This window comes from Chenopodium quinoa, unplaced genomic scaffold (assembly GCF_001683475.1).
Source record: "Chenopodium quinoa cultivar QQ74 unplaced genomic scaffold, ASM168347v1, whole genome shotgun sequence".
Lineage (NCBI taxonomy): Eukaryota > Viridiplantae > Streptophyta > Magnoliopsida > Caryophyllales > Amaranthaceae > Chenopodium > Chenopodium quinoa.
In genome coordinates this window covers 372,823-400,229 of record NW_018745281.1, presented here as the reverse complement: position 1 = coordinate 400,229, position 27,407 = coordinate 372,823, and the positions used below count along the sequence as shown (strand labels likewise).

General features: G+C 33.5%; 2 protein-coding genes and 1 long non-coding RNA gene across 5 annotated transcripts; 1 reads left to right on the top strand and 2 right to left on the bottom strand.

Moving 5' to 3' along the window:
• Nucleotides 1-234: 234 nt before the first annotated feature.
• Nucleotides 235-4,095, bottom strand: LOC110711676 (probable auxin efflux carrier component 1b). Its single transcript, XM_021890092.1, has 6 exons — nucleotides 3,045-4,095; nucleotides 2,234-2,507; nucleotides 1,730-1,815; nucleotides 1,004-1,161; nucleotides 790-866; nucleotides 235-465 (listed from the first exon to the last, which is right to left on the bottom strand). The coding sequence occupies exons 1-6, from the start codon at nucleotides 4,093-4,095 to the stop codon at nucleotides 390-392; spliced, it is 1,722 nt and encodes a 573-aa protein (XP_021745784.1). The 3' UTR covers nucleotides 235-389.
• A 3,187-nt stretch (nucleotides 4,096-7,282) lies between these two features.
• LOC110711529 (3-oxoacyl-[acyl-carrier-protein] reductase FabG-like) lies at nucleotides 7,283-11,534 on the bottom strand. Its single transcript, XM_021889939.1, has 4 exons — nucleotides 10,996-11,534; nucleotides 9,577-9,806; nucleotides 8,755-9,033; nucleotides 7,283-7,672 (listed from the first exon to the last, which is right to left on the bottom strand). Exons 1-3 carry the CDS (start codon nucleotides 11,378-11,380, stop codon nucleotides 8,755-8,757), a joined length of 894 nt encoding a protein of 297 aa, XP_021745631.1. The 5' UTR covers nucleotides 11,381-11,534; the 3' UTR covers nucleotides 7,283-7,672.
• Nucleotides 11,535-21,538: 10,004 nt separating this feature from the next.
• On the top strand, nucleotides 21,539-24,374 carry LOC110711684. Of its 3 annotated transcripts, none has more exons than XR_002509400.1 (4): nucleotides 21,539-21,905; nucleotides 22,203-22,258; nucleotides 23,663-23,779; nucleotides 23,851-24,374. It is a non-coding gene; the product is annotated as an uncharacterized LOC110711684 (long non-coding RNA). The 3 variants fall into 3 exon arrangements; XR_002509398.1 differs by having other exon boundaries at nucleotides 21,548-21,905; nucleotides 23,668-23,779; XR_002509399.1 differs by having other exon boundaries at nucleotides 21,549-21,905; nucleotides 22,209-22,258; nucleotides 23,668-23,779.
• The last annotated feature ends 3,033 nt before the right edge of the window (nucleotides 24,375-27,407 follow it).

Here is a 27,407-nt window from a genome sequence, read left to right as displayed (position 1 = left end):
ATTCCTATAAAAGCTAGAGTCTCACACCCAAAAGTCATTCAATAAATAAATAAATAAACCATTGTTTATCATCACATCTACTTTTCATTAGAAAATGATAAATTGACAACAAAATTTCGTTTCACATTCTAAAAATTTACGTTGTGATGCGAAAATTAGCTGATAACATATCTTATTTTGTAGATGATAATGGATTTTATTTGAATTAACAATATTTTTATTAATTTACCACCCAAAAAAGAGATAAAATTCTCATTCCTTTTTATTAATATACCACCCAAAATAGGGGTAAAAAAAACTAAGAACTATTTGAGCATTTCCAAGTACTCCACTGGCTTTTTCTAGTTTTTTTTTTTTTTTTTTTTTTTTTGTGCATGCTGCTTTTTCCATCACTTAATAATTAGGCCCAATAAGATGTAATAAACCAGTGTAATTGGTAAAGCTATCAACATTCCAAAGATAACCCTGCATCCAAATTGAGAACATTTTATTAGCTACATAAAATTAAATTAAATACAGTTTTAAAAATGATTAGCATATTTTATTTTTCCACAGTATTATGCTACTTTCTTATACTATAAACTTTATACTTTTCCATTTCAATCTTAATGAAACTCCTATATATAAATCTGAGTCATGAAAGAAACGAAGGGAGTAGTACGTTACATTTTACATGCATGGATCCTTATGCTTTAATTCTTGTAACTATGAAATAATCAACAAGTTTTCATTTGATAGGATTATGTGAATCTAGAGTTAAAAGGAACAAGATCGAGAGAGAATGATTACGCTGTACTAAGAATTTCAGGATGAACATTGTATTCTTTGGCAAAGACAAAAGGGACAATCCCTTGTGGTAGAGTAGCCTGAAAATCAAATTACCAAAAATAGTATATGATCTGAATTATATATGTATATTAGTATATAAGAAGTATATATTTAACCAAAAACACTTTTAAGTTATTGATATATCTTCCTAATTTTGTTGGTTGATCAATTTTACCTGTACAATAGCAACCTTTAAGAGAACCCCTTTCAACCCAACAATAGCCGAAGCAGTTGCCATTATAGCAGGGCCTATGAAGAACCTCACCACCGCCACGTAGGCGGCCATTGCATGCCCACCGGCAATTATTTTTGGCTGCAATGCCATGAACAAACCTACAATTTCGACGTATAAGAGAAACTTAATTGTGAAATGAAACAACCATTATAATTTAAGTACGGTTACCTAGCCAAAAATCCATATGTTCCTTACATGTTGAATTTCATAAAATAGTTTCACATGGCACAAGAAGTTGAATAGGAATATTTTTTTTATTATAGACATTGTGGACCAATAACCAATTTCAAATTTATAGGACTGATATTAATTGATTTTTCATAAAAGGTATATAATCAATTTGACTTAATCTAGTTGAATGAGTCATCACTCATTACCCTAATTAGGTTCGAGCATAACTAAATCTAAAAGACCTCCTTGCCATATGACCATATCTATCAGAAGTCCAAATTGATCCTTGAATCCGGATTAACTCAAAGGGTGAACTAGGCGGAACAAAAAAAAAAAAAGATAGTGTCAAGTATTTCATATGCCCACATTTATACATGCGTAGGCAGCCATTGCATGCCCATAAAATCAGCTACAAAGCCTACAATTATACATGTGTCAAATAATGACCTAATTTTTATGAAATATTAGAGGGGAAGAAGAAGCAAATTTCCGTACCTAGACTAAACATTGCCATCCCAAGCCCTCCATCAGAAAGAATTTTAATGGAATTAGCCACAATTACAGGCATTTCAACTTGCCACCTGCAAAATTCCTCCCAAAATAAACACTATATATTATTTTGAAGCAGAGAAAGTAAAGTCTACGGTAATACTATTTCTCGAAATTGAATTATTTTTGATGAAATTAAATTATTTATATTAAAATTCAATTATATTTAATAAAATTAAAATAAATTGATTGAAATTAAATTATTTTTCTGGAACTTAAATTATTTTACCAACTAAAACTTGTTTTTTACGCAATTGTGTTTGTATTTAAAGTTACCGAATTTTAATAATTAAAATTTATTTTTATGAATTTAAACCTTTTTTATCTATACAAATTGAACCTTATTTTTATTAAGTTAAATTTGTTATTTTTTAATTCCGTGAATACTGTACTCCGTATTACTTTAAGGTGAAGTGAACAGGGTCTAATAAGGTGTTCAGTGTCACCCACCTGAATGAGATCAAGGCCCAAGCAAGGCCTAAAATACTAGAATAAGTGTTAGGATTCCTTGTAAGTTTTCTTGAAACCATGATCAAAATGAGCTTAGTCATCACTGTAGCAGGTGGCATAGAAGTGGGCTTGGGCTCACATCGAGCAGCAGTTTTGGGTTGGGTCTTGGCAATCTTTATTGAACAATGATTTAACATTGGGCCTTCAACTTCTTGCCCATTCTTGCCACATTTGTTCTCAAGTTCGAGCCCATCCTTTCCATAATTATCATAATCTACATCATTAAAAAAACAAATAGAATTAAATTAAGGAAAATGCTATACATAGCCCTTAGGCTAGAAGTTAAAAAAAGAAAAGTATCAATAAAATATTCATTAATTACATTGATTTATGCAATTAATACCAAATAAGGAAAGATATTTAATGCTTATTTGTATCCCTAAAGACTATATATAGCATTACCCTTAAATCAATTACTAGATTATAACTTTTCCAAATTTCAAATGCATGTAAAAATGTTGTCATTTATTATGGATTGTGACTTCTCCAAATTTCAAAATTGCATATTCATGATTATTAACATATATATATAAGTCTGGTGAGTTACTTAACTTTTTTTTTTTTTTTTTTTTTTTGACAAGGAGGTACTTGTTATCAAATGATTTTAAAGAATAAAATTATATGTGGTTAGATTCTTTGATGATAAATATATATCTTAGGCTTGTTGACGATTTAATACTTAGCCATACAACCAAAAAAAAAAAGAAAGTGTGCATGAATTTTTTTTCTTATTTAAAAGATAAAAGCAAACCTTTAGGTTTAGCAATTTTTCCTTCATGAACATGATCATTTTCGTCACTTCCTCCAAACACATGCAAACCTCTCCCACCACTATCATCACCCTTCTTCTTCATCTCCTCCGCTACTGGTGTCGGCTCCTCGGCCGGCGCAAATATCCCTCCCGTTGACGGCTTTGGATATTCCCCACCACCAACACCTCCACATTGTTTCTCCTCATCAAATCCCAAATTCCGAAAACTGGAAACCCTTAAACTTCTACTACTACCACCCTTCCTATTATCATTCACAAAAGAGTAAAAAGTATCAATCTCATTAAAACTAGACACTCTCTTAGAAGATTGAAGTGAATAAATCTCTACATTAGTCAAGTTAGAAGGAACCCTAAAACCCTCTGATCTAAAACTCATTGATTTCCTAACTTTAACATGAATTTTCCCATCTTCCCCAATTTTCGCCTCAGTTTCCAAACCCTCTTTCCCATCAAGTGATATTACATCGGAATCAACCTTAACTGATGTAATTAATTCCGAATTACCAGGAAATCGTTCTGAAATTAATAATCTTGCACTCCTAAACTCAAACATAACCAATAATATAGTATACCATATAATACATTGTAGCACAACAATTTGCACCATCAACTCCCCTGAAGAATCTCCATACATTCCCTTTAACAAAGGGATGCCCATAACAAGAGTGTTGGGTAGGGTGGATAGTGAAAACAAGGTGATATACGACTCGAGCGAGCCAGTTCCTCCACCACCACCACCGCCGCCTCTACGACTAAGCATAGACCAAAGAAAAAGGACAACCAAGACGATGAGTTTTTGGAGAGTATCCGCCGCAATGAAGCGGTAGTTCATTGCATAAGGATTGTTTTTTGAGATGAAATGAAATGAAAGAAGAGGAACAGCAAAAAGGGCAACAAATCTATTGATTCCTGAACATTGATCTGGTGTAAATATCTTCCACCATTTCACTGAACCATATGCTACTATCATTGCTACATAAAGGGGTACTACATTTGCTAACACATTATACAAATCTTTTAATGATATCATTTTTAATTTTCTTTCTATAAGGAGATAAGAGTTGAAGATATAAAGGATATTACACCTTTCTATGGATGATGTGTATATATATATTAGTTTTGTTCCCGAGAAGTTGTTAAAATTTTAGAATAAATTTTCTGGCTTGAATGCTAAATCTTATTACATATGGAGTACTCTATAAAGGATATATACTCCATTTTTTTTAAGTGTTACATTTTAATTAACCAGCACATAGTTTATTTAGGCAATTAAATTGACTGACACATAGTTTTAGGCACACAATTAAATTGACTTAAATATTACACTTTGACCAACACTGCACGTAGTTTTAGGCAATCAAATTGACTTGAATAAAATAAGAGGTAAATTAGATAGTTGGAGTATTAAAAAATTGTAAAAGAAAGATAGTGAGGCTAATAATTATTAAATATTTAACGAATGTGAGAGGAAAAAAAAATACTAATAATACATACAGAAGTAGTAGTGGATTTGGGCAGGACTATAAGAGAAGAGAGCTACGAAGTATAACATTACAATACTTAAAAAACACGATTGCATTTGATAAATATAACACTTAAAAAAGCACAGAGGGAATAGAGAGTGTAAGGAGCACCGGCATCAATTAGGAATTTCTATTCTTTTAGCTCTCTTTTGGGATCTAAAAGGATCCTCATAAATGTTGTGGAGTATGAGAGGATCCTCTTGCATTAAAGTGGATTTCTTGTTTGTAAAAACAAAAAAAAGAGTGATTTTTTTGTATTTTTAAATAAAAGAAAATAAAAAAGATTGAATTGAAAATATATGGTAGGTATATGTAAATAGCACACAGAAAATCGAAAAGAATTCTCTTTGATGTTAAGAATTTAAGAAAGAGAATGAGGAAAAGGATGAGAATAGTGTGAGGTAAGTGGCTTACGGTAGTAAGAAAGTTTTTCAAAAAAGAAATAAAATAAGTGAATTTGGAAACTCAATTTGCTAAAGTAGAGCTTTCAAAACCGGAGTAAGTATTTAGATTCAATTTGATATCAAGTCCAAGATTACAACTTACTAAGGGCAAGATATATACACCATTTGTTACTGATTTCAATTTGACTTTACCGATTACGATTTGACTTTGACACTTTATATTCACATAATAACTTACTAAGGACAGATACACCATTCGTCACTAATTGCACATTAAACTTTGACACTATAGTATTATGATATGTGGTTGGATTGGTTTATGGTATATGATAGTATTAGTGGTCAAAATTATGTATTAACTCATGTGTTAATTAAATTGTTGTAAGTATATAGAAACAAAAGAAGTATACAGATGAAATTTATTCGCAGATAATAAGATATCGGGAAATGATTTTGGCACACCAAAAAGTGATTTAGACACATCTTTTGTGAGAGCACAGTTTAATATGCTCTTTTCACATGAAAGTGTGCCAATATGAATAATAAGTGTGACAAAATCAATTTTCTAAGATATCGCAATGTCCAAAGAGTTTTCGGTGATGACAAGGACGAAGAGAGAGAAATGGTGAGTTAGTTAAGTTTATGTGTGTATGTACATACGTAAGTAAGTGTTGGATGATAAGGAAGTCAAAATGCATAGGAATTGGGAAGCAACAGTTCTGAAGACATAGAATCAACATTTTGAAACTTGTCAATCAATTGGAAAATTATACCGACACATAAAAACACTTGTAATGAAAAAACACCTAAACTTTGCTAATTTCTAACACTTGTAACAAAATTTATGCCAAACTTTTAAAAATATTATTGAGATGCTTCTTTCTGTACAAACAAAATTCAGTGTTGCAGATCATCTTGTTACCCTGCCATTTTATCTTGGCTAAATTCCAAGTGTGATGCACGTGCGTGATGTTTCAATGGATACAACCAAAACTATCATTTACAACCATCGTTGACTAGCTAATGAGCTACCCTTTGACTTCTTGAGTTCATCGATTTTAATGATATTTTTCTACTTCCATGCAAGAACATGCCATGGATTGGGAAAAATAAGGGTGAGTTTAGTTTGAGATTCATCAATGAACTTATGTACTAATTAATTAAGCTTATATCGAAATTAAATGAGTTTCGAATTAATGTCGATTAATAGTGTGTTCATAATAGCAAATGAAATGCATTAATTGGTAGAAAATTCGCCAATGGAGATTGATTAATGAAGTTGATGAGTAATGCACTTACAACTCGTTTAGAAGAGAGGGTATGAGATGGTTTGCCACAAGAAAATAAAGATTGAGACAATTTTTAAAGAGATCAGATTAGAGCATGGATAGAAGGAGCTCATACATGACAATTAGTATAATTAATGCTGTAATAAACAAGTACCTAAGTTCGTTGATTGAAAACTTTTTACCCGTGTTATAAGCTCATCGAAGAATATGATTCCAAATTAAACCTTTTTTCCCACGATTATCATACGTCTGCAAGTTTTTTCTATTGGTTGCTACAATTAACGAACATACAAGAAGTTGGTGACTACTGAGTATTAAGCACCCTAGGGTTTGCTCTAACTGAACCACATAATCTGTGCGCTACATAAGTTAGAGTGTAATAAGTACAAAGATTTTACCTATTAAAAGCTTAATAAATTACTTACTTCATTTTGAGAGAAATTCCAATTGTTGTGTTTTGTCAACCAAATAATTTCATAATATTTTCATATAGAATAAGCATGCTGTGTATGTTCATATTAGCTACTAAGAGATACTTCTTTCGTTTCAAAATAATTTTAACACTTTTAGCTTTGCACAACATATGTTCTAATTGTCTAGTGTCACCACATGCATGTATTTAATTTAACGAATGTCATCAAGTAAAAAACATGTTGTCGAATTAGTTTCATTTTATATTTTCATAAAATTTGCGTTTTATACATTCAATTAAAGATATTTATGATTGAAATTGCAAATTGTCAAGATTGATAACAAAGAATTAGGATAGGGATTAAGGAACAATCAACCCATTTCAAGGAAGTTCTGTTATGACAGAGAAGTTTGCAACTTTGCATTGAAGAACTCAAAGTTACCAAAGAAAATGGAGTGAAAGTGAAACACATGGAGCAATAGGACTTATACTCTTACAGGAGCATGCATAGCAACATTGCCAACATACAAGTATATTCAAAATTTCAATACGTTTTTACAATTCATACTGGAAATAAAATAAAATAAAATAAAATTAAGTGTATGATTTTATTTATAATTATGGGAACAGAAAATTGAATATACTTGTCTTGTATTACATGCACTGGTGGCTAAACTTGGCCAACATAAATTACAATGGTGGTATATATATTTTGAATAAAGATCTCCATTTGTTTATACAGAGAGAAATAGAGAATACTAAAATACAGTCTATAGGAAAAGATTAACCTAAAACAGCCTTTCCGATAATAGAGGCAATTGGGCAAAGTTAACATCAATCAAACAGCACCAACACGGTTAATTAAGGAGGTATGCTGAATGCTGATGCCATTTTTTGCGCTTCCATGAGGTTCCTGCCGTGTTAGCTTCTCTAAAACAAAGGATGAAATTGTAGCAATCCATCTTCATAAGGTCCATATCTGCATTGATTATGAAATTAGCAACCTCTCAAAAGATCTATCGTGTATGCTAGATAGATTAAATGATACACATGTTATCCCCTTCAATGACTGAATTTCTGATGTATAGAATCCTCTATCCCACATTGTGTATAAGTGACATGTATGTTGTTCATGTGTGACACATTTCGATTGCTTGATACTATTACTACAGCACGACACTTTTTTTATGAACCAGCCAAAATACACGGCAAATATATGCAATGGTACACAGACTGCGGGACTAACTCAGCTAAGGATTTGATTTCTCTCTACCACAATAATAAATTTCACCATAAACTCCGGTAAGTTATTTGACTGTAGTCTGTGACTCTGTTCTAAATCAATGATCTTAACTGTGGAAATGGAGAGGAGAAAGCAGGTTCATTCTAAATATAAGAACGACTGAACCATGGAGTAGTTCACTAGTGAACCACACAGAAGGAAGAGTGTGGACCCCACATAAAATAAGAATTACCAATTTTTGTCCCTGCCTTACTTTCTTGGTTCACTGGTGAACTAGTTTTCTTTTTAGCCGAACTCTAATCATAAATGGACGACATGGTTAGCCTTACACACCTTCAGATGAGCTTGGTGCTAACTTGTGTGCTCAGTGGAACCCATCACCAAACCACCTCGAGCAGTTTAGTCACTGACATTTAAAAAGGGCGAACCAGAGAAAACAATCTTCTTTTTCTTTGAGAGATTGTTAATTACACTAGACAAATGACATAAATCTTAGCAGCCAATAAAATAATTAATGTTAAAATGATCAAACAAGATTGCAACTTTAATAGGGTAACGTATTCAAAATTCAAGATGATATCAAAACTAAGATTAGCTTCAATTTGAATCAAAATCAGCTTTTCAATTCATTAGTCAAATTGCTTGTATAATATAAACATAGTATATCAAATATTTCATATATATATATGTGCTTCAACCTTTATTTTCCAAATGAAACTTTTCAATTGAACAATTAGACAGCTATACAGCAAAACAGACATATTTGTCCTAGTTACAGATATATTGGCCTGTTGCACTGAAAATAGGGACATACATACCTAGAGGGAAGAGAAAATAGGGACACCGGGTAGAGTGGCACCAGCATCGACGATGAAAAAGTTGCCTGTTACATACTCTGAGGAGTCGAAGAGCAAGTATCGGACAAGAGATGTTAAGGCTGGATCAGATGTTCCAAATGTTCGTAGAGGTACAGTATTCACAGCAACCTTGTTAAGCCAGTCCTTTTCCATCAGATTCTCGGTGATCTCAGACCTGAATAGTCCAGGAGATATGGAATTAACTCGAATCTTATACATGCCGAGTTCCAGGGCCATCATCTGCACCATCACTCACCGTTAGATAGCTACACATGACACAATTTTGCTGCAATTTTGCACCCTTCTCAGGGACGGGGGGAACACTAAATTTACATGATGCACAATTATTTTTCAAAGTATGACTGCTGGCATAACCAATCCCACACCTCTTTCATATATAGTTTACTGTGTTAATGTAAGATTAAGTACTCAAAAGGGGCGAACATTTCTGAAAAACTTTATAAATACTATTATACAAAATAATTATGCCAAAATTTAATTTATCAGTGACCAAAATTTAATTAATTTCTAAAACACTTTATAAATACTATAACACAAAATCTTTAGAATTCTGAGAACTAATAGAGCTTGGTTAGATATCAGATCAAACAATGGCCATGAATATTCACAGTGCATACTCCTTTGTAAATTGAAAATAATAACGTATCTAAATATTGAAGATACTCTTAATTAAAAGCAGTTGGAAGGATACAAGCACGAAGGATAAGCTTCCTTAGTCAGTGTGGTAATCACTTAAGGTTGACTCTAGTCAAGTAGAAATACCTTAGTCAGTGAATTCAGGCCTGCCTTTGATGCAGAATAGGCTGAGGATCCAGGTAGCTGGCCTCTGTTCAGACTAGCAATTGAAGATATATTGATGACTGATCCTTCTATCTTAGCATCACGCATGCGTATGCATACAGCTTTTGAAACCAACCATGCCCCAGTCAAATTAGTTTTGAAGTTATTATTCCATTCCTCCTCAGATAACTCTAATGAAGTTCTCACAGTACCTGCAAATGAAGAAAAAAATTGAATATCGTTCATGTAGCCATGGACACAGTGACAAGAATTAATATATGATCAGGCAGTCAATTAATATAAGATTTCTTAACAATTACCAATCCACAACCAGATGCATACCATGACAACAACTTTGAATGCATACTCGAGAAAATAATTTGTGACAAAAAAAAATGCATCCATATAAACAGGAAAATACGTAGTACATCAACAAGGTATGAAGGAAAGGCTATACAGGCTCAAGATGACCAGAAAAGCAGAAACAGGCAATACAAACATTTAACAAAACCTCGGTGAAATATTAGAAGTGATCATAGTATCATTGGCAGGGGAGACCTGGCCAATTAACGAAGTATAGCTAAGCTTCTTTTTTATTTATTTTTTTGGACAGTGAGGAGGGGAGGGGGATTAGGTAACACTGGGATGGATAACCTTGGTCCCTCAATTGCTTGGTTACATAGATTCTTCATCATCCAACAGGCGGAAGGCTCCAACTAATGCAACCTCCTAGCTTCCCCTCACATGTTAAGAATCTTAAAATTTCACATTTTTGCCATGGATAAAGACTCTTATAAGCGAAATTCTATAAAATGAATCCCGTGTTTTTAAGGTGGTAGTGGACGTAGGTAGTGGTGATATCTTTATCTTGGATGAACGTGGTCTCACCACTATGAAGATAAATATTTCAATGTGAGCTATTCAAATGAACTAAAAAATGGCCTTGGTTGTAATTACAGCTAGGTTCATCCGGTGATGGTAACTCAAATGGCTTTCGCAATGCTTAAAGTAATTAGGTGGTTGGGAGGTGCAAAGTTCGGAATTTGATTCGAAGGAAGTGAGGAACCAATCATTGGAAATGATCACACAAAAAACTTCACAAGCTATTGCTATAATTATAGTACTACTTTTACAATACTAAATCCAAGCATAACACAGCCAAATTATACATACAAACAAATTATATCACCTTTTCAAATTATAATACATAAACAAACAGATTCCATAACATTAATAACACAAAACAATAATTTCATTCAAACGCATACCATTAAAATTAATCAATCAATTCCTTGCTCAAATCTACCAACAAATCAATGTATAATCAAATTACCAAACCTAAATCAAACAATAACATCCAAACTCAACAATGAATCCATGATTTATGAGAGAGAAAATTACCGCGAACACCGGCATTATTAACAAGAGCGTGAATACAACCAAACGCCTCCCACGCTTTCTGCACCGACGCATCAATCGTCTTTCCGTCGGCAGCAACATCAAGCTCAACCGCCACCGCTCTCACACCACCACCACCACCATCAATGGCAGAGGAAGAAGATGAAGAAGAGGAGAGAGAATTGATCTGATCGCAAAGAGATTGAAGGCGATCGATGCGACGAGCAGCAGCAATAATTTTGCAACCTGATTTAGCAAGATCAAGGCAGAATTCTCTGCCGAGACCTGACGATGCACCTGTAACCATAACTACTTTGCCTTCAAATTCTGGAAGTTTCCGCCATTGTTGAGAGCTTGAGTTTTGGGGTTTATTCTGGAATTCCGCCATTTTTATGAGAGAATTTGGTAGTTTGTTAAGGGGTTTAAATAGGGGGGATTTAAGAGAAGATTGATTGATTGAGTTGGTTGGTGTGAATTGGTAATGAATTAATACGGAGTATTATGATGATGATGATCTCATTATAATCTTTGATTTGAGCTATCTTCACAACCGTTGTTATTAATTTATACTGTACTAATTATACAGTACAACTGTACCGCTGTACGTATTTATGATCATGTATTATTATTATTTTTTTTGACGAAAAAATAAATATAATTATTACTTGTATTATTAATATTATGTACTTTAAATGTGTTTTTTAAGTGCGGTCGTGTTTTTTATTTTTTTTTTAAGGGTTACACTTTCTTTTTTTTGACACAAGCTACTTTTTAATATAAAGTATTATATTTCTCTCATGATGTCATAGTGCTCACCCAAATCATGTACTCATATGAGTTTGAGATATTGGGTAGTGATACCGTTTCTCATCTCAAAAATCTAGATTCACTTTTACTTTAATCCTTTATTGAAAAGTACATTATCCAACCTCGCAAGTGTTGCAAACTTGCTCATAATACTACTATTATAAGTGCAAATCGAACTTTTGAAAATGAATGGAGTATATATATTCAAATAATCTTGATTAAATAATTATGTACTTTGCTCAGAATATGATAATAATAATAATACGGAGTATTACTGAGGATCTTTAAGTGTTAATTACATACGAGTAGTATATTACGAGCAGTATTTAATTGAGCTACTGTACCTTTTTTTTTTTTACTTTATATTTTGGTGTGTGACTATTAACATGTGTTAGACTGCTAGCTTAAAGTCTTTAAGTAAGCATTGACCCAATTTTATTAAAAAAAGTAAGCATTGACCCAAGGTCAGATTTCCTTAAAAAAAGTAAAGTTCCACTTCATTTTCCCTGAAGTTTAGGGATTTCTTCCATGAAATCTTGTGGGTAAAGACTATACATATAATTGTTATATATGGTCTCTGTATATAACTTTAATTTGTCATATTTTCATTGGTTAGAATAATGGGCCCAAGTTCTATTAAATTTAATTTATATTTGACTCCTAATTTTTTCCCCACTTTTAATGATGTGTCAATTTTCTAATGGTGTTGTATGTAAGGTCAACATACGATGGTTGTATGTGTGTCATATACAACTACAAGTCAAATACAATACCTAACCACACGCACATGAAATGTGTAAAATACATGGTTTTTTGCCTATAATTGAATTTGAATACTACTGGTCTACTGTATCCTTAAATGAACCCCCCAAAACTGAGATATTCATAATTTACAAAACTAGAAGGTCAGCTCAAATGAATTATGGAGTACATATGTATATGTATTCATTCTTTTGAGTTCACATAATTTAAGTGTCATTAGAGACGAAGTTATTTAACAGAGACATGGTCAAAATTTACTCACTCAGGTTTCTTAAAAAATTGTTTATATCAAGTAAAATTTGAACAAAATAAAATATTTTCCTATGTTTGAACTCACTTGTCTTCTACGTGGAAGTACTATGTGAATTTTTGAAAGAACACTTGAAAAAAAAAAAAAAATACACTTTAATAATCCCAACTTTCGATTATTCTATAATAATCCAAACTTTCACCTGCGTTTTCTTTCTTCAATCCGGATAACCAATTACCTGAAGAAAGGGTTAATTTTTTTAAAAAAACAAATTATTTGACACGTGTTGCATTCTAATTGATTTAAAAAAATAAAAAAATAATAATTTAAATTAAAAAACAAAAAAAAGGAAAAAAAAAAAAACCCAAAGACCACTAGCCACCCAACGCAAGTGGCCGACCTTCCCCAACCGACAAGCCCCACCCATAAACCACCCTCTTTGATCCCCCAACCCCACTATTTGACCTACTGGAAACCCTCCCCGCACCGGAAACCCACCCTTCACTCCCTTTATTTGTGTTTTCCGACAATTAGAGGAGAGAGAAAGGGAAGGGGCTACGTTTTTTTGTGGTTTTGGGGTTGGGGGAGGTGATTTCGAGGGTTGGGGTTGGTGTTATAGGTGGAATCGGGGGTTAGGGGAGGGGATGGGGACAGTTTAGGGACGTGGATTTCAGGAACGGTTATAGGTGGTTTGGGTTTTATGGGTGGCAGATTCAAGGCTGGGGTTGTGGCTATGGCTGGTTTAGGGGGCATGGGGAGGGAGAGGAGGCCGGTTTTGCGGGGGTGAGGCGGTTTTGGGGGAGGTTTTGAGGCTGGGGTCAGAGACAGGGTGGTTTGGTTGGCTGTGGAGGGAGTTGGGCACCGCCAATGGTTGTGGGCTGGTAGTGGCTGGTTTTAATTAAATTTTTTTATTGATTTTTTCTTTAAATATTTATTTTTATTTTTTTGGACCACTTATGACTTGACTCGTGTCAAATGACCTAGAATATTAGGTCATTGACTTTTGTTGACCGATTTGGGATTGTTAAAAGAAAATGCAGGTGAAAGTTGGGATTATTATAGAATAATCGAAAGTTGGGATTATTTAATATAAATTGAGCAAACTTAGGATTATTAAAATGTATTTTTTCAAGAAAAATTTCTTCAAAGAAAGTTAGTTATCAAGTACAGAGTGGGAAGTATTACGGAGAGTTTAATTTTAGTTTATTATATATGTACTTTCTCCAATTTTTTTTTTTTTAAATTTCTATTTTACTTGAGTGTCTAAATCCAATAAATGCCAAAATATACTCCCAACATTCATTAATGAGTTTAATGTCCCGGCCTACTTGACTACAACTGCAAAACCATAATTAGGTGTTTATCATATATATATATATATATATATATATATATATATATATATATATATATATATATATATATATATATATATATATATATATATTTTTGGTTGGTAAGTAGAATGATCCTATTGGATCGAAACCTCTCACAAGTCCTCCCGATCTGAGTTAGCGGGCTAGACACTTTGAGAGTGGGGGAAATGGTAAGGGAATCCCCACCCCAAAGTGTCTCTAGTGAGGTTTGATTCCAATGCAAATCTTACCACTAGACTAAGTTATGCTTGGTAGTTATTCATCAAATGAATATAAAACTTAATATTCTTTTTTCATATTAGTATAAAAATTATCAGTCATGGTAAATGAGTATAAAACTTAGCTTTGCGTGACAAACTGACAATTGAGTGTGAAATCTAACTTCATGCAGCATTTAATCCTTATTTTCATCAAAGCTATTACTTATACTTATTAAAATTATACTAGAGAGGAAATGTGGCCACAAATTGGGTTAGTAAATACAACTATACAAGTAGCAAAGTTACTATAGGTTTGGTCACGCTCTTACTCCTCACAAACCAAAAAAAAAAAAAAAAAAAAATGGAAAATTGGTATGCACTGTACTTTTACATTGTTTATGTTAATCGCTATCGAATTTCTTCTGAATAAAAAGAACCAGGTTTGTTTGACATTGTTTTTTGTTTTCAAGTTTTTGTTTTTTTAAAACAAAAAACCAAAAACTGAAAACAAGAAGAAGGTGTTTTTTCTATTCTATTGTTAGTTTTCAAAATTATCATGATATTAATAAATTTGACTATTTTTTAATTCATTATATAACATGTACATGTGATTTTGAAAATTTAAAAACCAAAAAATTGAAAACCACTATGATGCCAAACGAACACCATATTTTTGGAGTTGGACTTTTTTTAGTCCTGTTATTAAACTTTTTGAGGTTGTATTGGGCCCAAAGCTCAAGCCCAGTCCCAATACTCACAAATTGCTTATTGAATTAAAATCAGATCACTTATTAGTTTGTGTCAATTTGATAATTGAAAAGAACACTTGCTCAATTTGTTTGTTAATTTAGTTGTGACATTTTAAAAGTGTACATACACTATTCACTTTTTCAATTTAATTATATTTTATGAAATAAAAAATCATATAAAATCTTGTAAGATTTATTTCGATGTGTGCTACTTCGTACAAGTTCATAACTAAAGATATAAACGGTTGAAATTATGCATTGACTTACATGAAAACATATCCATATATTGCAACTAAATAAAAAATAGAGATCTAAAAAAAAGCCCAAATATTTGGAAGAGTGCAAGCTGGTTAGTTAATTATTCAAATTTACTTGTGTATGTTGACGATACATATATTTTTGATAATAATAGCTTTCCTTTTATATCTCAAGAATTAAACTATTCATTAATTTGTACTAGAGTTTTCTTAGCTACATCATCTTTTTCTTAAATTATAGTATCATACAATCTATCTTAACAATAATAATGAATGTGCAGTGATTTACACAATTGAATTTCAAAAACGCGGCCTACCTCATGCTCACATATGATTGTTCTTGCGCCAAGAAGACAATTATCCTACTGCTGATGATATAGATAGGATTATTTCTGCAGAAATACCGGATCAAAAGACACAAGCTCATTTATATAACTACTTGGAGAAAATATACTACTTGAGTATAAAAATTATCAGGAAAAGGAAACAACGATTCTCAATTGGTAGAATGTAACTATTGAATTCCGTTAAAGGTCCCACATGTTATGAGGATATCAAAACCGTTGATGGTGTATTGTACTCTACATTCAAAGAGGCTTGCTATGCTCGTGGACTCCTGGATGATGATAAAGAATATATAGACGGTATAACTGAAGCAAGCTTTTGGGGATCGGCACCATATTTAAGAAGTCTTTTTGTGACTTTGTTGCTATTGGGAAGTATTTCTAGACCCGAGTTTGTATGAGTGCATGTATGGAAATTCTTGTCAGATGATGTTCTACATAAACGAAGGACGAATGGAGTAACTCGTGTAAAAATAAGAAATTTGGCATCTCACAATTGTGTTAAATATAGTAAATATTTTGCAAGTCAATGTATAATTGATAGCGTATAATTAGCCTCCTATTCTTATTCCTAGAATTCAATCAGTCAATGTACATGATTAGTTTCCTGTAAAGTATCCTAGGATTATGCTACAATCTTGTGTATATATTCTGACGATTGATAATGAGAAAGGCAACCGAAAACATTTTTTCATGGTTCAAATTGTATACGAAGTATTTCGTTTATCTTCAACTTTTGAAAAAGAAATTGAAAACTGAAACCTTAACTAATACTAATTTTAGTATTTTTTTTTTTTTTAATTATTAGACATGCAGATAAGTGAAGATGAATTGAAAGATCACACTTTAGCTGAAATTGAAAAATTGCTTCAACGTACTAGCCACAGCCTTAAACAGTTTCCGCCATTGCCATATCCAGATGAAGCTTTAGTCTCTGATGGGCTTAATAAACTTATTCAAGAAGAACTTTGTTATGATAGAGCTTCCATGGATGTAGAATATAAAAGATTACTTTCATGTCTCACCGATGAACAAAAAGGAGTTTAAAATAAGATAGCAGGTGCTCTTGATGGATGTAAAGGAGGTATTTTCTTTCTTTATGGGTATGGCGGAACAGGAAAAACCTTCCATGTGGAGAACACTTTCTGCTGCTATTCGACGACAAGGTGAAATTGTACTTAATGTTGCATCAAGTGGGATTGCATCTCTTCTTCTTCCCGGAGGTAGAACTGCTCATTCTAGATTTGCAATTCCTATAAATGTAAATGAAGACACAACTTGCAACATCAAGCAAGGATCCCCCATGCCTACTCTTTTTATTAAGACAAAACTTATTATTTGGGATGAGGCTCCAATGGTTCATAAGTTTGTTTTGAAGCTTTCGATAGGAGTTTGAGGGATATTATGCGATTTTCTAATCCACAAAGTATGGAGCAACCTTTCGGTGGAAAAGTTGTTGTTTTTGGAGGTGACTTCCGGCAAATTTTACCAGTCATCCCAAAAGGAAGTCGAGAAGATATTGTTTTTTCAGCCATCAACTCTTCGAACTTATGGGATTTTTGTAGTGTACTATCTTTAACACGAAACATAAGACTTGAAGTTGGAAGTTCAAACTCGAATTTACAAGATATCAAAGAGTTTTCAGAGTGGATATTGAGAATAGGGGATGGTAAAGAAGGAGAATCTAATGATGGAGAGGCTACCATTCAGATTCTGGATGATGTATTGATTAAAGATGTAGTAATAAGTCCTATTTCATCAATTGTTGATAGTGTTTATCCATTCATCTATAACCTTTATAAATAAAATGAAAACTAAATACGGTAGCTTATGAATAGTAACATGTGGTGCTATTACATAGACACCCTTGTTTTTAATGGATTTTCGAAAATGCCCTTATTCTGCTCCTTATTCCTAATTGGTTGATCCTTGCTGCTCTCCCACAGTCCCACTGACTTCCTTTGCTGTCTGTATTCTCATCTCATTTCATCTCAAGAAAAAGGTTGAGTTACTTTTTAGGGGAAACAAGGAGAGAGAAACCCCTAGAGAGAGAAAGCTTCGACACCTTCAGCAACGATGGCGGTGAGCTCAAACCCACTGATCATCCCTTCGACGCTACGGTTGCTAATAAGGTTACGATTTTGGCAGATGATTTTCCGATCTCGGGCACGGGCCGTGCCAGCTTGCAGGCGGCTCGGCACGACATGCCCGGCGACGCGGCCAGGCACGGTGGTCGCTAGGCGGGCCATGGGCCGTGCCGCGTGCAAGCTAGCCAGAAAACAGGCACGGCACAGCACGAGCCCGCCGTGCTGGCCCGTTTTTTGGCACGTGGGCGGCCCGCCAGGCACGACCCACAGCCCGTGTGCCGGTCCGACCTGGCACGCCATTAATGGCTATAAACGACTATTAGAGTCGTTGCTCTTCTTCCCCTCTAACGACCATTAACGGCTCTTTGCTCCCATTTTTTCTATAAATTCCAAATTTTACTTCACTTCCAAATCACAATTCAACTCATCTCTTCTCTTAATCTCTAATTATCTTAATCTCTTATATTCTCTAATTATTATTTGTTAATATAAAAAAAAAATTAAAAGTTCGTAATCGTAATTAGTGGAAAGCGTTGAAGCACGGTTGTAAGATCTAACTAATCTTTATTATTGTTGTTATTATTATTGTTATAATTATTGTTATTAATTATTATTATTGTTATTGTTATTGTTATAATTGTTGTTATTAATTATTATTATTGTTATTGTTATAATTGTTGTTATTAATTATTATTATTTGTTATTGTTATAATTGTTGTTATTAATTATTATTGTTGTTATTATTAAAATTGTTAAGTTGTTAATTATGGCATCACCAAACATGAACAACCCATCATCCTCTAGGAAAGCCCAATTTATCCGTGGTAATAGTTCTAGGGAATCACCTAATCCAATGACCCCCCCTCGAGTCCGACCAATGACCCTGGAATCGCCCCCCTAGGTTTTGAGCAATTTAGGCATGATAGTACTTTCGGTTTTCAACCCTATAACATGAATATGCCCGGATTTCCACAAAACCAATTTCCACAATTCGGTCAATTCCCACCTAATTTCTTTGACCTACAAAATTTTATACTAGCCAAGGTAGAGAACAAAATAGCCTTGCCTCCAAGTCTACTACTCAACAACAAACCCCCGAATCTACAAACATGATCTGAAACACACAAGAGCAATGGTTAACTGAACAAGACATGGTAAATATTAAAAGCCGCAAAAGTGATGTATGGAATTATTTTTTGCTAAATAAAGAACAAACAAGAGCAAAATGTAAAACATGTGGTAAAATATACTCGTCCACATCCAAGGCCGGGACGGGACACTTAAGTAGACACTTTAAAAATTGTGCACAACCATCTAGTGATCCAACCCAGCCAAAAATTTCCCAATTCCATTCACACGGCTTTACGTACAACTATGAGAGGGATATGGATGAACTAGGGAAAATAATAGTACACGCCGAACAACCTTTTCTTTTCTCCGAAAGTGACCCATTTAACACTTACATTAATAAAGCATTACAACCCCAACATAAAAGAATCTCTAGGAAAACCGTTCGCTCCGCCGCCATGAATGAAAAACTTCCTAGAGTACAAAATGTGGTTACAAGACGAATTGAGTAAACTTAATTGTAGAGTGTCTTTGACTGCCGATTCTTGGGATAGTGGTTATAAATATCACTATTTATGTGTGACTTGCCATTGGGTAGATGTTCAATGGTTGTTACAAAAACGAATAATCCATTTCAAAATGTTAGAATACCCCCACACCGGTATTAACATTGCTCACCATTTAATGGAAGCTATAAATGAATACAACCTTAGAGAAAAAATCATGGCTATGACATTTGAAAATGCAACCTCAATGACATATACTGATAATTTAGTGAAACAAAATTTAACCGATGTAATATTAGATGGTGATGCACTTCATACTAGATGTGTTTGCCATGTTCTTAACTTATGTGTACAAGATGGAATTAAAGAAATTGGTCTATACTATAACAAAATTAGAGAAGCTATTATGCATATTAATAGCTCAAATATGAGATACCAAGAATGGAAAGGTTTTCTAAGACAACAAAAGATAAGAGCAATATAAATCAAAACCAATTGTCCAACTAGGTGGAATTCCACCTATGACATGTTAACTAAGGAAATTGAATATAAGGTGCCTTTAACAATTTTTTACAACGGAAAATTTCCAAACAATGCTTTATATGAGGATGATTGGGATAAATGTGAAAGATATATGCAATTTTTACAATTATTATACAACATGACATTTTGTTTTTCTTCTGTTTATAAACCTTGTGCTCAAAACTTTCTTTCAAATGCATGTTTACTCGCCCAACTTTTCTCTGATCATCGCAACCAAAGTGATTATGATCAATATCTTCCAGCAATGGAAACAAAGTGACGTAAATATTATACTAAAATTCCTTTAATTTATATTTTTGCTTCCATATTAGATCCTAGGCAAAAGTATGAAAATACATTTATGTTAGTTGACATTTATTTTCAATGCATGCTTATTAACAATAATGTAGAAACCTACAAGAGTAATGTGAAGGATCATTTTTTTGCTTTATATAGAGTTTATGAAACCAAATATGGCACCGTTCCTCGCTTTGACCTTTCCCAACCATCCAAAAACGTAAGTAAAAAGGCCAAGCATTTATTTTTACAAGCTACTAACTTGATTTCAAGGTTTTCAGGTGATTTATCAATAAGGAGAACGCAAAGCGATGTCTCGGAGTTGCAAATATACCTGAGTTAAAACTTCACCAAGGGCATGGACGACGATGAGATAAACAGCCTCGACCTCCTTGTATAGTGGAAACAACAAAGCTCGAAGCATCCAACTTTGGCGGCAATGGCATGAGACATTCTTGGTATCCAAGTCTCATCCGTTGCCTTCGAACGAGCTTTCAGCGCATTTGGGATGGTTTTAGATGATAGAAGAACAAGTCTAAAACCCGAAACACTTGAAATGTGCGTGTGTTTCAAAGATTGGTTGGATGCTGAAAATCGCTCACAAGACCGTACTTACGACGACAACGACAATGATGAAGGAACCTCCGCTTCCGACCGTTCGGGTTCGTCTAGTTCCCAATGTATTCAAGTAGCCGATAACCTTGAACGCGAAGACGAAGAAGATGAAGAAGAAGAATAGATGAAGAACTATAAATAGATTACATACTTCTAATTATAGACAATTTTTGTATAATATCCTTGTACGAAATAATTATCATTGTACGATTTTTATCATTATTACTTATTAGATTAATATCAAACATTTATATTTGAAAACGTTAAGAAGTATGTATTTATTTGTAATATTCAAGTAATAATAATATGAATTATGCATTGATCACATTCAAAGAATCAAAGTCCAATTTCCTTTTTTTTTTTAGCCGTTAAGATTTGAAATTTTCATCTTCGCCGTTAAGAAAATAAAGAGTAATATAAACAAAATAAGTTAATAACTATAATAAATATAAATTGTAATTATTAAAAAAATAATTATAACTATAATAAATATAAATTATAATAATAACACGTATAATAATAAAATAAATAAATTATAATATTAATAAGTAATAACAAGTATAAAAATAATAAATTATAATAGCAAGTATAATAAATAAATTATAATAATAACAAGTATAATAAATTTAATTAATTAATTTATAATAAACTTAATTAGTTAATTATAAAAAAATAAAAATAAACTGAAGAACGTGTCAGGCCCGTTGGCTGGCCCGGCCCGGCACGTGGGCCGTGCCTTTCCGTGGGCTGGCCTAGTGGAAATGGCGGCACAGCACGGCCCGCTACAGCATGGTCCGGCCTGTTGCCCATCTTTATCTCCAGGTATTATTATCTCGCTCTTTTCTCTTCCTTGTTCTAATTGATCCAATTTTCATCTCTTCTCTTCAATTAGATTTTAGCTATTATATATGAATGTTGACTGTTTTTATTCTTCTTCTTTATTTCTCCTCTTTTTTCCGTTTTATTCGCCTTTTTTTCTCGTCCTCCTATTTTTCTGTTTTCTCTCTAAAATAGGTGGAAGGAGAAGATGGAGCAAGGTTTGGTGGACTCGAGTTTGAGGTGAATATACTCAGGTATTGATGTTCGGTCTGTTTTTTTATTTAATTTCTAGAAAAATTTTCTGATGTTGTTGATGTTTTGTGGAATTGATGGAATTTTACTTCGATTGATTGAGAAATTTGAACTGTTTTTTGTAAATTGACAAGTGAAATGGTGAGAGTTTTGAGTGGTTATATTACACATTGATTAAGTTTCTTGTTGTTAAAGAATTTTGGGACCGTTATTTGTGAATTCGGTTTGGAATTTTGTTTATTATGTATTCTGTTGTTAAATCCACTGAAGCAACTTCTGAACTTCCCTCTTCATTGAAGCATCAGCTTGAGAGGTAATTTGTTGATTCTTCGATGCCGTTATCTCTGATCTCCAGGTATAATTTTCTCTCCTTTCACTTTCGTGTTCTAATTGGTTCAATATTCAGCTCTTTAATTAGATTTTTCCTTCTGTTTGAATGTTGACTGAATTAATTTTTGTTTATTTCTGATTTTTTTCGCAATTGGATTTTCTGGGTCTTTTTCTAAAAAAAAAAATATTGCTTCTGAGTTTAATTCAGTTTTTTGCTGAGTGCCAATTTCCTCCATTAAAGCAGCTTCTTGATGTAAGATCTGTGTCCTTTTTATAATCATCTAATATCAATTTGACAATATAGGGTATAGCTTTTGTATCGAATTGTCTATGCCCATATTACTTTACTTCCATAAAAAGAGGAAATACTGTTTGATTACTAATAGTTTAAGTATTTGTGTAGTGAGTATTGAAGGGTTTAGTTTATGATGATGTTTATATAGATTTGTGGATTATGGGTTGTTTGTATTTGTATTGTTGTAGCAAGATGAGTTTAAAAGTTCTGATTCAAACGAATGAGCCGCCAAGGCCAAAAGTCCAGTTATTTGTCTTCGGATACTAGCACTCATGGAGGATTCTCGGTCCTTCGCGAGTATGCTGATGATTGCTTGCCTCCCTTGGAGGGACATATTACTTAGTTTTATTAATTAATTTGGTTTGGGAGGGGGGGGGGGGGTTGATTAAGATCTGAGTTTAGTGTGATTATGACTAATTTTATAGTTGTAATAGGATTGAGTTAGTGATGCTTGTGTTATTTTAGATTTCTTGCTTACATTCAATAGTATTGATAATTAGTGGCCTGTTTTAAATTTGGTTGAAAATTTGCTATTTATTTTATTACCTCTTGTTCTGCTGAGATTGGGGTCCTGTTCTAGAAAATAGGAATATATATGTCAATGAATAGGTGAAATGTTCAAGTTTGAATCTATTTGATTGTTGTATTTGTAGGATTTTGTATAGGTTGTATGCAAATGGCTTTTAAATCCTTTATGCACAGTTGCTCAAACCTGTCAGCTAGCCCTGGTACAACTGAGTTGTAGTAACTTTAAAGTTGTAGTTCTCGCTTGCTTGCCATGCTTTGTTGAGTTCCAGGGGCAAAAGAGGGGTAGACTTACATATTTCTGAACATTTAGACTAGTATGAATGCTATAATAATTAACTTTGTTTTTTCCTTCATTGTTTCTTCTTTTGAGGTTGTGTTAATTTCCTTTTTTTTTTGGTTATATTTCTTTTACCTTGATTATGAACAGTGCTTTAATTTCTATAAATACAGAAATTGAGGGTGAATTTTTTTTTCATTATTTTGGGGTGTTTATGATTCAATTTGGTACTATAGTTACTTTGATGCATGTTCTTAACAATAAAATTAAAGCTATAGAAAAATGAAGTTAATTACTTCTATCTGTTCTCATATTGAGATAAATTTTAGTATAGTCATGCACAGGACATCTTTAGAGTGCCAAGATGCTTCTCTGGCTCGTTATGGATTTGGGAAGGCATGACCAATCATTTCGTGTAATGCTAAGTCACTTCCTCTGGCAATCAGGTATTAACATTTTCATCATTTGTCTGCACTATATTAGGCTCACTACCTGAGATGATGTTTTTTCATGATAGGCAAGTACATTGATAAAAGGCTCAGATTTTGTATGAGCAACATCAACCTTGAATTGAATTAGCAAAAGAGAGAAACAAGATAATGAGGTGGCAGCTGCACAACAAAGACAGCAGCAACAAGGCGGCAGCAGCAGACCCTGGTTGGTTACGGTAGTGTATAAAGGAGGCAGCAGCAACATCTAAACTAGAGGTGAGAGGATGGTGCAAAAGATTTGAGGTCTGGAGTTTTCGTTAATTCACAAATCTATGCTTTTTTGGTGGAAACAATTGATTGGTTTTGTTGGGTTTTTAATAATAGAATATGGGTGTTGGATAATTTTGCCCAGACTATTTTTTTGTGAAGTTAAGTAGATAATCCATTCCAGTGTTTTAGTTTAGGATAGCCTAAAATGTTGTTAAATAGTTTCTTGCATTTGATGTTACTCAGATGGATATGAGAGTTTAAGATTAATCGTAATTTTGGGCTATGTTCTTCCATTTGTATGAATGTTACATATCGCGTTATGTAGAGTTTTTATAAGTTATCTCGGTATTTGTTCACTTTTTCTTGGGGCAATTATACACTGATTGGGGGTTTGATGAAAGCATATAGTGGAAGTAAAGAAAGCTAAAGAAGACATGTAGTTGCAAAATTGTTACTTTTTTTTTTTTCTTCTCAATAATAAGTAGAATTAGGAGATGAAAACTTAAACAAAATTCAGGGTAGGAGTAAGAGACATCCAAAACCCCATTGAGAAAGTAGAATTGTAGATAAGAGGGTAGAAGTGAGAAACACCAAAAAAAACCATTAAAAAGGAGCAAAAAGAAAAGGGGGAGAGAGTTTTGGAAATTAAAGGAAAGAGAAAGAATACTTTTTAGAGTGTAATTGAGTAAGGAGATGGCAATGCATTTTAAAATCTTTCTAGAATGGTCAAAATCATAAAAGGCGAGTGAAAGAACGATAAAGCTAAAGGGAAAGGAGAAAAAAAAAAGATAGCAAGATAGGGGGAGTAGATTTCGACAACTAAATTTGGACAAGCTTCTTTCAATAATTAATAAACGTTATTAATTAAACGAGATTTGGTGACAATTAAGGCATTCAACTGATTAGAGTCAATTTCAGAATAAATTATTCAACATTATGATAGGAATGTGTAAATTTTTTTTTATGTTTGTACAACCATAGTTATAATTAACTTTGGAAAGATAGAGGGTAGGAGGAAGGAAGGGGGAGAAGGAGAAGGAGTGGGAGAGACTGGAGAGAGGAAAGAAAGAGATATAGAGAGTAAGAAATAAGGGGTGAGGGAGAGAAAAAAAAGAGGGGGGATGGGAAAGGAATAGAGGGGCCAAGAGAGAAAGAGAGGGGGCAGGAAAGAAAAGGGCTAGGAGAGAGATATAGAAGGGTCGAGAGAGGAAAAGTGACCGGAGGGAGAAGGAGATATATAGATAGACATATAGAGAAGGCAATGTCGAGAGGAAATGTTAACTAATTTGTAGCACTTTTAGAATAAAATGTATATAGAGAAGACAATTATGGAAATGTTAACTAATTTGTAGCACTTTTAGAATGAGGAAAAGAGGGAGGGAGTGAAGAGATAGAAATAGAGGAAAAGAGGGAGGGAGAAGGAAGAGATAGAAATAGAGGAAAAGAGGGAGGGAGTGAGAGGAGAGAGAGAGATAGAGAGAAGTACAGAGGGAGGGAGTGGGACAAGAGAGAGAGATGGATCTAGAGAGAGGGGTGAGAAAGAGAGAGAGAGAGGGGGGGGGGAGGGAGTGGGACAAGAGAAAGATGGATCTAGAAAGGGGTGAGAAAGAGAGAGAGAAGGGTCGGGATAGAGAAAGGGAGAGAGATGAGCCAGGAGGAGAGGGAGAGAGAGAGAGGCTAGGAGGAGAGGGAGAGAGAGAGAGAGGCTAGGAGAAAAAGAGAGAGATAAGGGTCAGAAGAGAAAGAAATAGAGCAATTAAGAGAAAGAGGGGTAGAGAGAGAGATAGAATGATAACGAGAGAAATGAGTCAGGAAAGAAAGAAGGGTCCGGAGAGAAAGAGAGAAAGATGGAGGCTTACTAAACCGCTCAAACTATACAAGAAGAGTGGATAGGAAGGAGAAAAAGGAACAAGAAGGTGAAAGAAAGCAAGGATGAATAGAAAAGGAAAATGAGATAAGACTAGGAAGAAATATAAGAGAGAGGGTATATTATGAAGGAAGAAGAGATAGGAAAAACTTAAAAACAAGTTAGTGATTACCACACAAATAAGATCCCCTAATCATCATGTTAATAACACCCCAAACTACAAAACACGATCACAACCACGAATCTTGCATATCTTACCGCGGGGGGCCACGCGTAGTGCGTGCTCCAACGATTGTAAACTTAAATATAAAAAGTGTAAAGCTATTCCCTCTGACCGTATTATCTAAAAATCGTACATAAAATAATTTATAGATAAATAACCGGCAAATAAACTTTAATACATACACATATGATATTTCTCATTCATTTTATACATTCTGTATCGATTACAAACTCTAACTACTGTAATTTTCAATAGAAGAACCACTTGAAAATTTTCTACTTTAAAAAGTCTAACAAACAAATATACAATTCTTTCACATATTTTACATTTAATCCATATTACATAACTTTAACCTTTAGTAAAGCATTCGCTTATTACTACTCCTTATTATCACAATCATTTTAAAACGAAGCAATTCGAAACAACATTGTGGTCTAAATAATAGCTAAAACAATAGTATATTGTTTTAAAAAAATCTTTAAATTATAACAAATTCTAGATAACTTCACTTATAACAATTGTTTTTCCATAGATATTTTCCCATAGAAACTTTATCACTACTCCTTGTTAGTACTTACAAATTCATGTATCCTTGCTATTACAAAACCCGAACACAACCACGAATATCACAATAACCGAACACAACCACGAATTTTACTTATCTTGCCGCGATGCGCGTGCTCCAACAACTAGTATCACAAAATATGGATAACCCTTCGTACTTTCAAGAAAGAGATATCCTTGCTCCAACAAATGAGTGTGTAGAGGAGGTTAATGATCATTTATTGTCCATGATTTCAGGAGAAGAGAGAACATATCTCACCTCAGATTGTGCATCGGATAGAAACACAAGGGATCATCAAGAGTTATATACGCTAGATTTCTTAAACAACATCAAGTGTTTAGGACTCCTGGTTCATACTCTGAAACTAAAGGTTGGTGTTCCGGTTATGCTACTTAGAAATATAGATTAGCCTAATGGTCTTTGTAATGGAACTAGATTGAAGATTACTCAATTGGGTAATCATATAATAGAGGCAAAAATAATATCAGGAAGCAACATTGGACATAAGGTATTTATTCCTCGCATGCTCCTAACTCTAACAGATACAAAATTGCCGTTCAAGTTTCAACGAAGGCAATATCCATGGATGGTTTGTTTTGCAATGACTATAAACAAAAGTCAGGGACAATCTCTTTCACATGTGGGTCTTTATCTTCCAAGGCCAGTCTTTAGTCACGGTCAATTATATGTCGCAATTTCAAGAGTTACAAAGAAAAGT